Raw genomic sequence first — 13,466 nt, forward strand, 5'->3', positions numbered from 1 at the left:
AGTTAGGATGTGTTTAACAGTCAACAGCAGTGTAACACTTATTCCTCAGGCAAAGAAAATAAGAAAACGAGCCATCTGGGCTTGTCTCTTCCCAGTTTTGAATGAGGCAACAGCATTAATCTTTTATTCCCTCCATTTTGGGCCTGGTAAACTTGGAGTTCTGAGAGATGTGGTTTTTGGTGAATAGATGTGGCCTTCAGTATTCTCCTTTTACTCCAAAGTCTGAATCTCTGCATTCCCCCATATCACATTAATGCTTTCTTTCCCCCTCCCCCCTCCCAATAAATAAATAAATAAATAAAAACAAAAATTAATAATAATAAAAAAGCAAGCTCTCAGCTTATGAAGAAATAGCTGACAACAACCTTCTGGACAAAGCGTTTTTATGGAGTACAGTTCATATTTATAGGGAAAAAAGATCCAGAACTTTGTGCTCTGTAGTCTCCCAGTACCATATCCCACACATGCTAACACACCCTTAGGACAAAGATTACAACTGGAAATAATGATGTGGCAGTTATCCTCCACCCTGATAAAACTTCATCCATTGATGAAAAAGGTGTGTTCCACAACCTAGTGCCCATGCCATGTGGTTCCTATCAGTGGGAGAAAGTAAGGGGGAAAGCTAGAAGGTACTGTTCACATTAAGGAAATACAAGAGAAGATTTTTTTTGTTTTCCTGCACAGAGGTTGCCTTGCTTAAGCTTTATTCTGCTATGGAGGAAATGCATACACTTTTCTTCCTCATTTTCCCTTGCTAACAGAGGGAAAAGTCTGACAAGAAGAGTTATTGTCACCTTCCTCATCCTTACTACTTGCTGACACTGGAGAAGAAAATCCTCTGGGGACTACATGGCTTTGTTTCTTGGCTGTCTACTGTGCAGTTGTCCCTTCTCTTCACTTTCTCATTTCCTTAAGGTAACATCAAGCTGATGTGTGCAGCCCACCAATAAAAGTCTGTGGAAGTAAGCCTTTCTCAGGAGGTGCTGTGCTACTGTCCTCACTCATTTGCAAAGTTCCCTCTCCATTCTTTAGCATAATCTCCAGGTGGGAATGGCAGGAGGCAGTTACAGAAGGAACTGCCAGACCCCAAAGCAGAGCTGGTGCAGGAGGGTACCACACAGCCATGACTTCAGGTTGGGAACTCAGAAGACCATCATACTTGAGCAAGGAAGAGTCCCTTTAAATAATGAGATGTGCAGAAACACCAATGAGTAGAGAAATAAAAAATCTAGCCTTTTCAGTTTATCATATTGGCTTATAAGTTGTGAGAAATCTATGCTAGTTCTTTGAGAGGGACAGATTTTGTTTCTCTACTTTTCAGCTTACATTTGCACCACTGAGTTACTGATGGAAAAGGAATGTTACCTATAACAAAGATAAGCTTTATCTACTGATTGCTTTAAATAAACCCTCATTCCTTTCAGCTTTCACAGCTTGTAGTCTGTTAATCCCGTCAATCATTGACTTTAAATGTAGGAAATATGTAGTAAATGCATGTCAAGCTCTCTCAGTGTGTGTCAGAGAATCCAGCCACGAGCCTAAGAACAAGTAGGGGCCCTAGCCTTAAAAGAAACTGGGGGTGGGGAGTCAAACCACATTTGGGCCACCACCACAATAAATAAAATCCAGGCAAAATATGGGTGAACCATGGGCTGACAGCTCAGCCTCAAAGGGTTAAAGTAAAGGGGTCAGCCAGGTTGGATGGCCCTGTTCTAACCTGACCTGCTGGGTAGCAGCGCTCCCATGGCAGGGGTTGGGTGGGCCCTGAGGTCCCTTCCAACCCAACTATTCTGTGGTTCTATGATCCTTGAGAGCCCCTTCCAAATCGGGATATTCCGTGATTCAATCTCGTGTGCTGAGCGCTCCCTCTGCTGGCACACACACATAGCTGGATTTTTCCCTACTCAGGCTGGGAAAAAAACGTGCCAGTGGAGCTGATGAAATGAAAGAGGTCATCGAAACAGAGCCCGTGGGGACTTGAAGGCTGAGCTTACCTTTTCTTCTTGGTACAGTTAGCGATCAGCGTCGTTCATTACCTTCAGCACCATGCAGATAGCGCCTGTATTTTACACAGGCCTTAGAGCTGGTTTTCTTATTAACTGGAACGGCCAGTAAAAGAATCTGAAGTTTTTCTTCAGTTTCTGATAACAGGGCAACAAGTTTGTTTAGTCACTTCTTTTTTACAAAAGCTGTGACCTGAGGAACGGATTTATAAGCAGAGCATTTCTACACTCATGTAAAAATCCTGTGGAATGCAAATGTCCAGAAGAATTTTAGCACCCACTGTGGGGTTTGTCCTTCCAGTGCAGAGCAGACTGGCACATTGTTCAGCCTTGTCTGTTTAGAGCATAAAGTCCAAGAATGGCACCACATGAAAGTTTGTCATGCAAGGATCAAGTACACCTCATAGTCAGCACCATCAGCTCCCACAATATCCCACAGCACAGCACTGAGGACCTGAGTGGAAGGTGGTGGGATACCTGTCTATGTTCCCATGATGCTGCCTCTAGGACACATGCTCATCCCTGGATAAGCAGTATAGCATAAACACATCATCAGAAAACAAAGATTCCATCTTTCTGTTTTTCCTTGTCTATTGCTACAGAATTTCTTGTTCCATTGGGCTCGAATCCATAATGGCTTATATATGGATATGACAGTCCTGTCCTCTCTCCCCTCTAAACATGTGTACAACCACACAAGCAGCCAGACACAGCCCTGACACAGTTGCCATTCACAATCACTATCCCCCAGGGCAGCACAGTAAGCTTTCATCCCACAGGATGAACTACTGCTTTAATGGAGAGGGGAAAACACAGGGGGCAGCCAGAGACAGCTTTGTTCTGCTCTGGATGCATCTCCAGCAAAATCACGTTCAGTTAGGTGGCATACATCTCACAGTAACAGAGGGCAGTTTGCTATCTGCAGAAAAGGTGAAAACCAAAAGAAGTATTATCCACAAAACATAAAGAAATACTGTTATATGTCTTCTCTTTGAGTCATTATACACAGTCATTACAGAAAAAATGTTCTCCTTGCTGGGCATTGCAGCAGGATTTAGTTACGTCTTCTCTTAGAGATCCACATCTTATTCATGCTTACACCATGTCAAGTCAAAATGAGGACGGGCATTTTGTAGATGCGTGGTATGAGAGGCCAATATTCTGTTAGTAATGCTTTCCTCCCAAGGTTTGAAGGCAGCACCTTTTCCAGCCTCATTTCAAATACTGCATCACATTTAAATCCCAGCTTTCCTAACACAGATGCAATGTTAGGAAGCCATGTGAGGAAAGACAGGGATGGCTTTAAGTCTCTAAATAAGAAGAAAGAGAATCATCATCAAGGAGGCTGACTGACTGAAAAAGAATGTGCTTTTCCAGGCCATTTCTGAAGGTACAGCTGAGGGGTAACCCATGACAGTTACTTTACTTGTTGAATAACATTTTTATGTATGTGTTTTATGTTTTGCTTTTTGTCACTTTGCCTCATGTTTAATTGCTCTGTTCCAAAGTTTTGCTGAAGGGAACTGAGGAATGATTTGAATGGCAGTAAATGTGGATATCACAGATCCAAAACATGGCCAGAACTCAACATTGTAAAAGCTGCGATTTGACCCTCGCTCAACAAATACTTTGTACATTTAAACAGGCAAAAAAAGAACCAGCTTTCAACTGAGATGAAACCACAGATCAGAGATGAACATTTCATTAAATACTGGACAAAGCAGTAGAAACTCTTGCTCTCTTCTTGTTTGCAGATCATGAGAGTTCAGAAAAGCCCATGGAATTATATCTGATTTATAATCTGATTTATAAGCAGCACTGCATTGAGACAAGATGGGGATGAAAGGACAGAGCACAGCTCTGGTGAAAAGGGCTGGGCATCACCTTGGGGTGATCATTGTGACTCCATGTTGGGAGTGGCCGAAGCCCCCATCACAAACACGTGCCATCACAATGACACCCCATCAGAACCCCCAGGGTGTTCAGAAGGATTTCACTTGCCGAGTGGCACAGCGAAAACCGCTTTGTCGCAGAAATGTCTGCAAGGACAAACTTCAATTGGACTGAGCAAAGACGCTCCCACCCTGCAAGAGGTGGTCAAGGATCGGCTCGTGATGCTGCTCACTCCCATGTCCGTCTTTAGCAATTGAAAATCTCCTGTACCTTGCTGTCTTTCAAGCGCAAGGTGATAACAACTGACTCTTCTCCTTTGCCTTTTGCAGCCTCTCGTCAACTGGAACCCAGACTTCGGAGGAGAGAGCTCTCGGCTCCTCGAGCAGCGCAGGCCGAGATCTGCCCGGAGAAGGAGAGCCGAGACGGGCCCCTGCTGCTGCTCCTGCTGCTGCTGCTGCTCCTGCTCCCGCAGGGGCTGCCTGCAGGCAGCGGGTCCGGCAGCCGGCACCCAGGCGGCTGCAGCCAGGGGACCCCGGCCTCCCAAGCGCCGAAGGAGAAACCGCAGCCGAAGCCGAGCTCGAGCCTCTCACAGCCGGCCAATGCGTGCTGCAGCAGCTTGGGGAATGAACCAGCCTCTGGACCCGTCCCTGCTGCCACCAAACAGCGGCTGGAGCCCTGGAGACATTTGTACTTCCTTGTCGTTCACCGCTTCATCTTACATGGGAGACAGCTTGCCACGCAACCCAGCGCTGCAGGAACTTCCCTGGCGCCCAAGAGAGCAAGAGCAGCGTGCTCCTGAGGCCGGCCTGCTTTTCCACTCCTTATCGCTCACGGTGAACATACAGCATGAAGTCACGGTGATGCCAGAGGAGTGGGAGCCTTGGGAGGACCCGCAGCGCCCACCTTTCACCAGCTCTGTCTGGGTAGAGGAAGGCTGCTGGCTGCGCACCGATGAAGATGACAGTGATGAAGATGACGAGTGAGCGCCCTGCAGTGGGGTCATGTCGGCGCCCGCATAGTGGCCCGAGGTGGTAGTGGATAGACCGATAGTTATAAGGACAGGTTGTTTCAATAATAAATCGTTTCAGTTGTCACTTCAGTTTGGTCATTCAGTCCTTTCCTTGAGGGCGAGATCTCAGATGCGATTTTAATTTTGTCAGTGAAAACGTGCAAGGCTTTGGCTTGGTTGAACGAGGTGTACTCCCGCAGGGAACTCATCCCGATACTTCCATCACCCGCCCCTCATCCCGCCCCGCTCGGCCCTGGCTCCGCCCGGCTCCCCGGGCCGCGGCTGCGCGGAGGGCGGTGTGAGCGGGGAGCGCGTCCCGTGCCGAGCCGACAGCCGCCCAATGGCCGTGCCGCCATGCTGCCCAACACTGGGTAAGGCGACCTGGGCTTTCCTCCTTCCTTCGGCGGGGCCGCGAGCTCCGAGCCACAGGAGCTGCCGGGGCAGAGCTGGGGCCGGGGCCGGGGCCGGGGCCGGGGCCGGGGCCGGGGCCGGGCGGAGGGACAGACGCGTGCTCCGCAGCCCCTTGAGGGCGATGGGACGCGGGGTGGAGGCCGCGGCCGGGCACGGTGGCCCCGGAGCGGCTGGGTCGGACCCGGAGTCCCGCTCGGTGCTGTTTGCTCACGGGCTGAGCTGTGTGCACGTCCGGAGGGCAAAGTGCGGCTGTGGGTGTGCTGTGGAATCTGAATTGAGTGACTGCTGCGGCGTTATTTCTGCGCTGCTAATGAACGGGGACATACGTTGACCTTATTCGTTCCTGTGTGTTGCAAGCAGTAGTCATGAGATCCTGTACGAGTGCAGAAAGCGCCCACGGTGCAGCCTGTGGGCTGCCCTGGTTGCGGCCGTGCCTGCTGCAAAAGGAGCCCACCTGCATGATTCTAACTCCCTGAACCTGTCCAGTTAACATTTCTCTTACCCCTTAGGCTGTTCAACCATCCAGACTATTATGTATTTACTTGGATACAAAAGTATTTTGAGAGATGGTAATGAAAGCCTTGCTAATGTGAATGGTGTCAGCTGTTATCACTTTGGCCTCAAATCCTTTCATTCTATCACAGAAGTCAATCAGGTTCACCAGGCTTGATTTTACCTACTGAGATTGATGATGCATTGGAACATGCTGCCCAGGGAAGTGGTGAAGTCACCATCCCTGGTGATGTTCAGGAAGGGTTTAGATGTGGCACTGAAGGACATGGTTTAGTGGCCATAGTGGGGATGGGTTGAAGGTTGGACTATATTGTCTTTTCCAACCTTCCAAGTTCTAAGATTACCTCTCATCTATGGCTAGTTTCTCATGTCCTGGTAAACCATGTTCCTAAGCAAGGCACTACCAGTGTCTGCTCTCACTGAATCACCCATGCCACTCAGCAACGCCTTTCCCTTGTTCATGCTCTTCCTACCCACATTATAGCAGATAAACAAGTTGCCACTGGCTTCCCTTGCAAGTCTCAGCTGCAGGTGAACTTTGGTTCTCCTCACACTGTGCTGAAATGCTCATGCAATATTCCCAGTTCCTTTTTATCTCACTGGTGCTTCCACTCTGTGTGACACCTTTGTACACAGGGGCTCAGTCACAAGTCGTTTGCACAGCTGTGTCAGCCTGCTGGTTGGTTGGACAGACTTGTGGGGATTTATTGGGTTAAATGCAGTTACTTGCAAACTGAGTTTTACTGTGAAAGCCTTAAGGAAAATCATGGTCATTTTTGAAAATCTGATTTTTGGCTCTTGTCTTTGGCACCCTGCATTGGGATTGTGATCCTGGACTTTGCCTTTACAGCGTGTTGAGCTACTGGTCCTCTGTGTTCAGAGGGCCAAAAGAATTACAGAGAGCTGCACTGAGTATCAAAACGTTAGAATTGGTTGGTTTTGTTGTTTTTAGAAGTCACTCCTTTTCTGCTTTTGGAGAATGCAGCAGTTCTGTTGTGGGCAGCCTTGGATTATTGTACAAAAAGTCTTCAGTGGTGGTGAAAGGCTTATATTTCCAAGAAGGTTCTGCAGGTAAGAGTTAAGAGTTTTTCATAGGATTTCTTAATACTACACCATGTTTTCTATTCCCAATAGAGATAGGAAGGCAAAATCTTTTTTTCTCTATGCTTCCACATTTGATTTGGTAGCGATAAAGCTCATTGCTGTCTTTTTAAATAGAAATCATCTTTGAGGAGTGAAGGAGGCCCCAATTGCGTCTTTGGGCTAGAACATATGTTGCTCATCTTAAACCTGTGGATTATCTTTTAAACTTCAACACTTGGAACATGGTTAAACTCCTCTTGCAGGTCCATGTTCCTTCTCTGCAACACCCCCTTCTCAGAGTATACAAAAAGGATTTACAACGTGCTTTTTTCCTTTTTTTTTTCCCTCCCCAATTCAATACTCATGTAAAAGGGTCAGTTTGTATCTGAAGGGGGTGGTAGGAGCTGGGAGAGTTTCTGTACTCTAGGAAGATGATGCTTTGACCCCAGAAAGTTGATTTTTCCGTGACTTACATCCTTCAAAAGTAAAATTCTATGTGTAGACTAAATATGTATCCTACTAAATATGGGATTTTTGTGTGCTTTTTGTAGCCTACACAATTTGTAAATATGGCATGTCCATGTGTGTCTTGGGAATGGCAGAAGAATTTAAAGGAGAAGTTGCTGTCAATGCTTTATGGCCTAAAACAGGTGATTATTTTGAATTGTTGTGTTTTGTCCTATACAGGTGGTCTTATTTAGGACTGATTCAGAACACCGAGCACTTCTGTGTATTTTTTTGTGATCAAAGATGTTGTGTGGGTATTGGCTTTCTTTCCTAGTTCTCACTGTTGCCTTCCTGTTTTCACTTAAACTTGCCTTCAGCCTGAGCACATTCTGCTTTTTCTCCTGTCTTGTCACTGCTCCTTTCAACATGACTCAAACTTTGGTTTGCACACCATCCCTGAGTAGTATTGGACATTTATGTCAATATTTAGAATCCCCAGCTAGTTAGATTGCCAGGAAATAGATGAAGCTGACAAGATATGTACCTCTGTAGATGTAAAAAAAAAAAGTTTTGGCTGAGTGGGAAATCAATTGCTTCTTCACACAACCATCCAACACTTCTTGCAAGTCACAGCACACTGAAGGGCCGCATAGCAGAAAAATAACTTGGTGTGCCCATCTTATACTAGCTCCAGTTTATTGTCCATGGGTCAGTGAGGACCAGGGCTGCTGTTGAAGGTTTGGTAGCTGCTGAACAAAGAGACCAGTGTCTTGAAAGCATTAGAAGCAGCAAGTGAGCTTTCAAAATTTGTATGTATTGGTGTTTCCTTGATGAAAACTGTTCATGTTCTGAAGTATAAAAGTTTGTAATGTTCAGTCTAGGAAGAAAAATGTTGTTTTGAAAGGTTTATCTGCCAAAACAAAAGTTAACTACTTTAGAGAGTGAGAGAGGTGACTTCTGTAGTTATCTACATTACAATTACAAAGTTTTTAATTTAAAGAACATCATATATATGTGATCAGCTTCAATGCTGGAGATTAACACTGTGCTAGGATGGTTCTATTGGTTCATCCAGCTCCTTGAAACAAGAAAATATGCTGATAGTGGGATGTTATGAGCTCTCGATTTAACTAAAAGTGAAAGAGGTAGCCTGCCAAAAGGATGTAAGAGTGTGAATGAGTAGTAGAGGTACTGCAGGGTCAAAGTGGAAGATGCTGTATGTATGAATTAATGGAAAACCAGCAGCACTTTGTATGAAATAGATGGAAGGATGTGCAGATTGCAGGACAGTAGATGGTTTTTCATATCAGTCTTTGCCCATAGTTTTGCTATATTTAGAACAATAATAATTGGCTGTAATGTGAAAGTAGAGGAGCATAAGCCAGGAAAAGTTTGAGTTTGTGCTATTGGGTTTCTCATCTTTAACTTAGAGTCACTTTGTTATCTCACAAGTTATTGTGGGGCTAAAATTGAGATTTTCAGTATGGTAATGGCTGCAGAAAATGTTAATTGCTGATGCACATTCACTTTGAGAAAGATAGTTGTCCTGTTAGTTTTTCATGTCCTAAATAAAGCCAGAGGAAGTCTTTGTGTGGAAAGTATTGATAGAAGCATTGAATAATATGAATATTACAAGGAGTTCTTCCCTTTATTCCTCTTTTGGTTCCTTTAATACTTTTCAAGTAAGGGAATCTTTACACTTTGAGGATTGTTTGCTGGTTGACCATTCTTCGCTGGTTGATGGTATTTCACAGTTTAGTCTTCTCATGATTTACTTTCATGTGAGAGGAGAATAAAGTTTATGCATTTGCCAAAGAGATGAGTATGTGATGTCATTAGTGTTAAACTTGTAATTTCCTGTCCTCTGAATTTTCCAGCCATACATACAGCTGCTATGGATATGCTGGGAGGATCCGGAATAGAGAAGCAGTGCAGAAAAACTGACATAATTGCAGATGCTGCATATTGCATTTTAACAAAGCCGAAAACTTTCACTGGAAACTTCATTATTGATGAAGTTCTACTGAGAGAAGAAGGCGTTAAGGATTTTGATGTCTATGCAATTGCACCAGGCAAAAGAGATCTTTAAAATGAGAAGTTTGCGAAGGAAGGAAGGCCATATGGGGAATATGGATATATTCCTTTGACTCAGTCAAAAGATGCTTTGCCTCACGTTTGAGAATGTGGATTCTGGGAAAGCACATAATAGTCCACTGAGGCTCTAATAATCAATGCCTATATAAATATATATATATATATATATATTTTAAACCCATTAGCAAAAAGAAAATAGACCTGCACCACAAGCGCATGTATTACTATTTACCAAATAGTGAGATAGTGTTTCTTCATCTTCAGATGTTTCTGACTGAATTTGTAAGAGGCTTCTGGGTCTGATTTTAAATGTACCAGAACCTAAACATGTCACCTTGTCTTTTTTCAACCTGTAGTTCATTTACTGGTAAATTGAGGTGCTGTTGCCTTCAGAATGGATTCCTGTTTGTGCTGTTCACCCTTACTTGGGCTTACTGTTATTGTTCAACTCCCCTTTAGGTCACCCCCTGATGCCTGACTTCTTCTTGGATGCTGAAACTGACATGACAGCCACATAATCAGAAGGCCGTGGAAGGGCAACCTCTGCATGTACATGTCGATTATTTGTGATGATAATGAATGCCTCCTCTATTTCAAGTTACTTTTGGACTACATTCAAGCTATGTGGCAAAATCTCTTGTATTTGGGCTGTTTGATTTATGGAAGTGACTTTAGTGTCTGCAACTTTCACAGTTCATAATCAGCACCTTGTTTTGAACAACCTTTTTGCTTTTTACCACCAGAGTTAAGTGGTATGAAGATTATGAGTAAATATTGCTGTAAAAAAATCACAAGCAATCAGCATATTTTGCAGGAGTGTTACATCTTTCTTGCAGTGTGAGAACTTGAGAAGCTTCTATTCCTACATGAAGTTCTCACAGTCGTACATGATGTGAATGTCTACAAGATGAAATAGAGAAGTTGTTTTTTTACAAAAGCATCAGGTTCACTTTTTCAGAATAGTGATGTTTCTATTGGAGGGCAAATAGGAATACTGAATATGTTTTATAGGAGTGCCAAAACAAATATAGGAAAGAAAGAGGCTAAGTTTGAAAAGAGCCCAGTTCCCTTGAAAATACTATTTGTGAGTGCGCACTTAGACTTTTCTGCCAGGAACTGATACTGCCAACTGCCCAGATCTCCAACACAGTAGCAATTCACTGAGTAGAATAATTATTTCCTGATACACTGACCTTCTGCATGGCTTTTAGGGGCTGCTAAGCATTACATGCCTTATAAATTGCAAATGCTCTTTCTTAATGTTAAATGAGCACATTCACTGCAGTGTAGAAAGTTGCTGATTAAAGTAGTGAATTGATTCACACCTTAGAAGCTTTTGCAGAAGAACTGCTGAAAACATATATATTCTTAGAAAGATAAGTGAGATAGAGCGTTCCAGCATTTTACAGAGAATCCATCTGTTTCTTTTAGGTGCTTCACAGGCATCAGGTGGAGCCAAGCTTAATAAAGAATCAGCTTCAGCGGGGCCTGTTGCAGAAACATTCAGAGTTATTCAGGGAGAACTCAATAAAGAAATAGTGAAATCCACGCAGGGCGTCTTTCAGTTTGAATTGTCAGGTAAGACCATCACTTGTAAAATTCTCAAATGCTCACTTTTCTAGCAAGAGTCAGTCTGTATTTTCACATGTAAATACTTGTCTTTTATAACTGGTCTAGGAACAGGGACATCTTTGGGTGTGCTCTATAAGATGCTGCCTTTCAGAGCCAACTTCAGCACATGTGGGATTTACCCTGCTGCTGTTGTCACAGGGAGATGCTTTCTGCATCAGCAGCATGTGCTGCTCTTTTGGGGACTGTGGTGTGTTTTCCTGGTGTTTCATTTCTGCTGTGTCACCCTGCTGGCCGTGCTGCACAGGGTCAGCATGGTAGTTCTGTTCCAAACCCCTGCTGCCTCCAGCTCCACCAGCAGCCACTGCCTTGTCCCCTGACACTGTGGCACTGTGGGGCATCTGCTGGGGCTGACCTTGTCTGCACAGAGAGCGCGGGGCAGCTTCTGGCACAGCACCTCCAGCACGTCTAGCACGAAGATGGGAGAGAAAAGCAGGCGGGGGTAGCAAAGGGCAGGGCACATCAGTCCTTGTGGTGCTGCCACAGGTTCTCCCTGTTCCACTCAGGTGATGAAGGAGGCACTTGGTACCTTGACCTGAAAACCAGCAGTGGGAGTGCTGGGTTTGGGAAGCCTCCTGCAGCAGCTGATGTTGTGATGAGCATGTCGAGTGGCGACTTTGTGAAGATGTTCACTGGTGAGTAACAAACGGGTTTGGCAGAACTGAGGCAGCTACTGGTGGCAGGAAACATCTTGCTGATGGATGAGCTGACAGGCTCACCTCTCTTTGTGGTCTTGGAATTGGATGAGCTGTAGCTGGAAGTGCATGGCCTTTAAATTCCCTTCCAACGTAAGTCACTCTGTGAGTCCATGATTTTATAATAAAAATATCTACTGCTTTGTTCAGTAGCTATTGAACTTTTCAGAGCGTAGCTTCAGAAAGCATCCAGTCAATCTGTTGAACCTCTTTTCTGATGCTTTTACAGTAGAACTTGGTAGCAAAGTAACTACTATATGATATCGCAATCTCCAGTTCCTTTCCTTTTCCTGATGATTCTGTGTCTTCTTTTTAGGTAAACTAAAGCCAACCATGGCCTTCATGTCAGGAAAATTAAGGATTAAAGGTAACATGGCACTAGCATTGAAGCTAGAGAAGATGCTGACACAGTTTAATGCTAAACTGTGAGGGAGAAGCTGTACCAGCAGAACATCCAGCCTTTCTTTTATAATAGCAATGCTACATTTTAAAACGATAATCTACTTTTTTCTCTTTTTTTGTGTGTATAACAACTGTGGATAAAATGCTGATCTGTTAGAGAAGATCTAATTTAGTTTTATTAAGACTGAAAGGTGTTTGTGATTAAACAATTCCTTCTTGAGAATACTTCTATTATGTAACTGGTGTTTTCCTTTCTTACACTCCTTTGGAGCAATGCAACACACCTGAAGTGGGTTTTCTTTTACATATTTGCTTGCATGCGTGCATGTCCCATAAGAAGTCTGGGAGGAGCAAATATCACCTTGCAGATCTTCACACAAACACACCCCCAGCCCAGACTGCCACAAACAAGGTAATCCCTCCCACAGCACCTGCGTGCAGCACCAGAAGGTTTAAACTACAACATGTTTACAGGCACATCACCTTCCCTCTTTAGCATGGAAAGAATGGAAACTCATGAGAAAAAGCACAAATGCTCTCTAAGGGGACAAGAGCACAGATCCTCCTCCTGGTTCAAGAGCACGTGCAAAGCCAGAGGTAGCAACCTCACAGTGTTGCCAACAGAACTGCTCAAAATGTAGGGCATTTTACTCCTAAGTATGTAGAGAATATTTCAAGACTTAGAATTTATTTTCTAACTCGTGCAATGGTCAAATAGTTTATAGTCTTCAAAGCCTGTGCTCAAACAAAATTATTTGTGCTGTAAAGGTTCCATCCCTGTTGAATTCTGGTAATAATACAGAGAATGTTGAATTCACTTATGCACTCTGCAGTCCCAGCGCCATGAAAAACATGAACGAACTTTCCTTTTGAGGTGACAGCTTGCCTGTGGCTGTGTGGTTGTTCCCACACTTGGCTACATTATGCAATACTGTATGTGTAATGCTGGTTGCAGCAGTGCAATCAGGAAGTATGCCTTAGGATTGCCAGGGCTGTTACATCTGGAAGGAGATGTAAGCAGATGTGGCTTGTTCTCATCTAGATAACATGAAGAGTATTGAGGGGATAGTGCAAGAAAAAGAATCTTTCAAAAGCAGTCAAACAAGTGCTTTGCTGCATGACCTGAAAGGGTGATGGTACCAGATTGTCTTGGTGTGAGCACATGGTAAGATTTTTGTGTTAATAACTAAAGACCGTTAGATACGCTGCTGTTCTCTGAGCTGAATAAACATCAGCTGGCGGTACCTCATGTATGAGCAGAGGATGGGTGAGAAGGTGGTGTGT

General features: G+C 44.2%; 1 protein-coding gene and 1 long non-coding RNA gene across 2 annotated transcripts; both read left to right on the forward strand.

Annotated features, from left to right (window-relative positions):
• Positions 1 to 587: 587 nt before the first annotated feature.
• On the forward strand, positions 588 to 9,587 carry LOC146756032 (uncharacterized). The gene is made up of 6 exons (XM_085524773.1): positions 588 to 612; positions 4,372 to 4,502; positions 5,026 to 5,279; positions 6,785 to 6,903; positions 7,467 to 7,565; positions 9,240 to 9,587. Exons 1-6 carry the CDS (start codon positions 588 to 590, stop codon positions 9,449 to 9,451), a joined length of 840 nt encoding a protein of 279 aa, XP_085380899.1. The 3' UTR covers positions 9,452 to 9,587.
• Positions 9,588 to 9,726: 139 nt separating this feature from the next.
• Positions 9,727 to 11,004, forward strand: LOC146756033 (uncharacterized). Its single transcript, XR_014937683.1, has 2 exons — positions 9,727 to 10,005; positions 10,888 to 11,004. It is a non-coding gene; the product is annotated as an uncharacterized LOC146756033 (long non-coding RNA).
• The last annotated feature ends 2,462 nt before the right edge of the window (positions 11,005 to 13,466 follow it).

Source organism: Coturnix japonica, chromosome 28 (assembly GCF_054131305.1).
Source record: "Coturnix japonica strain WE chromosome 28, WE-NBRP24, whole genome shotgun sequence".
NCBI classification, from domain to species: Eukaryota; Metazoa; Chordata; class Aves; order Galliformes; family Phasianidae; genus Coturnix; species Coturnix japonica.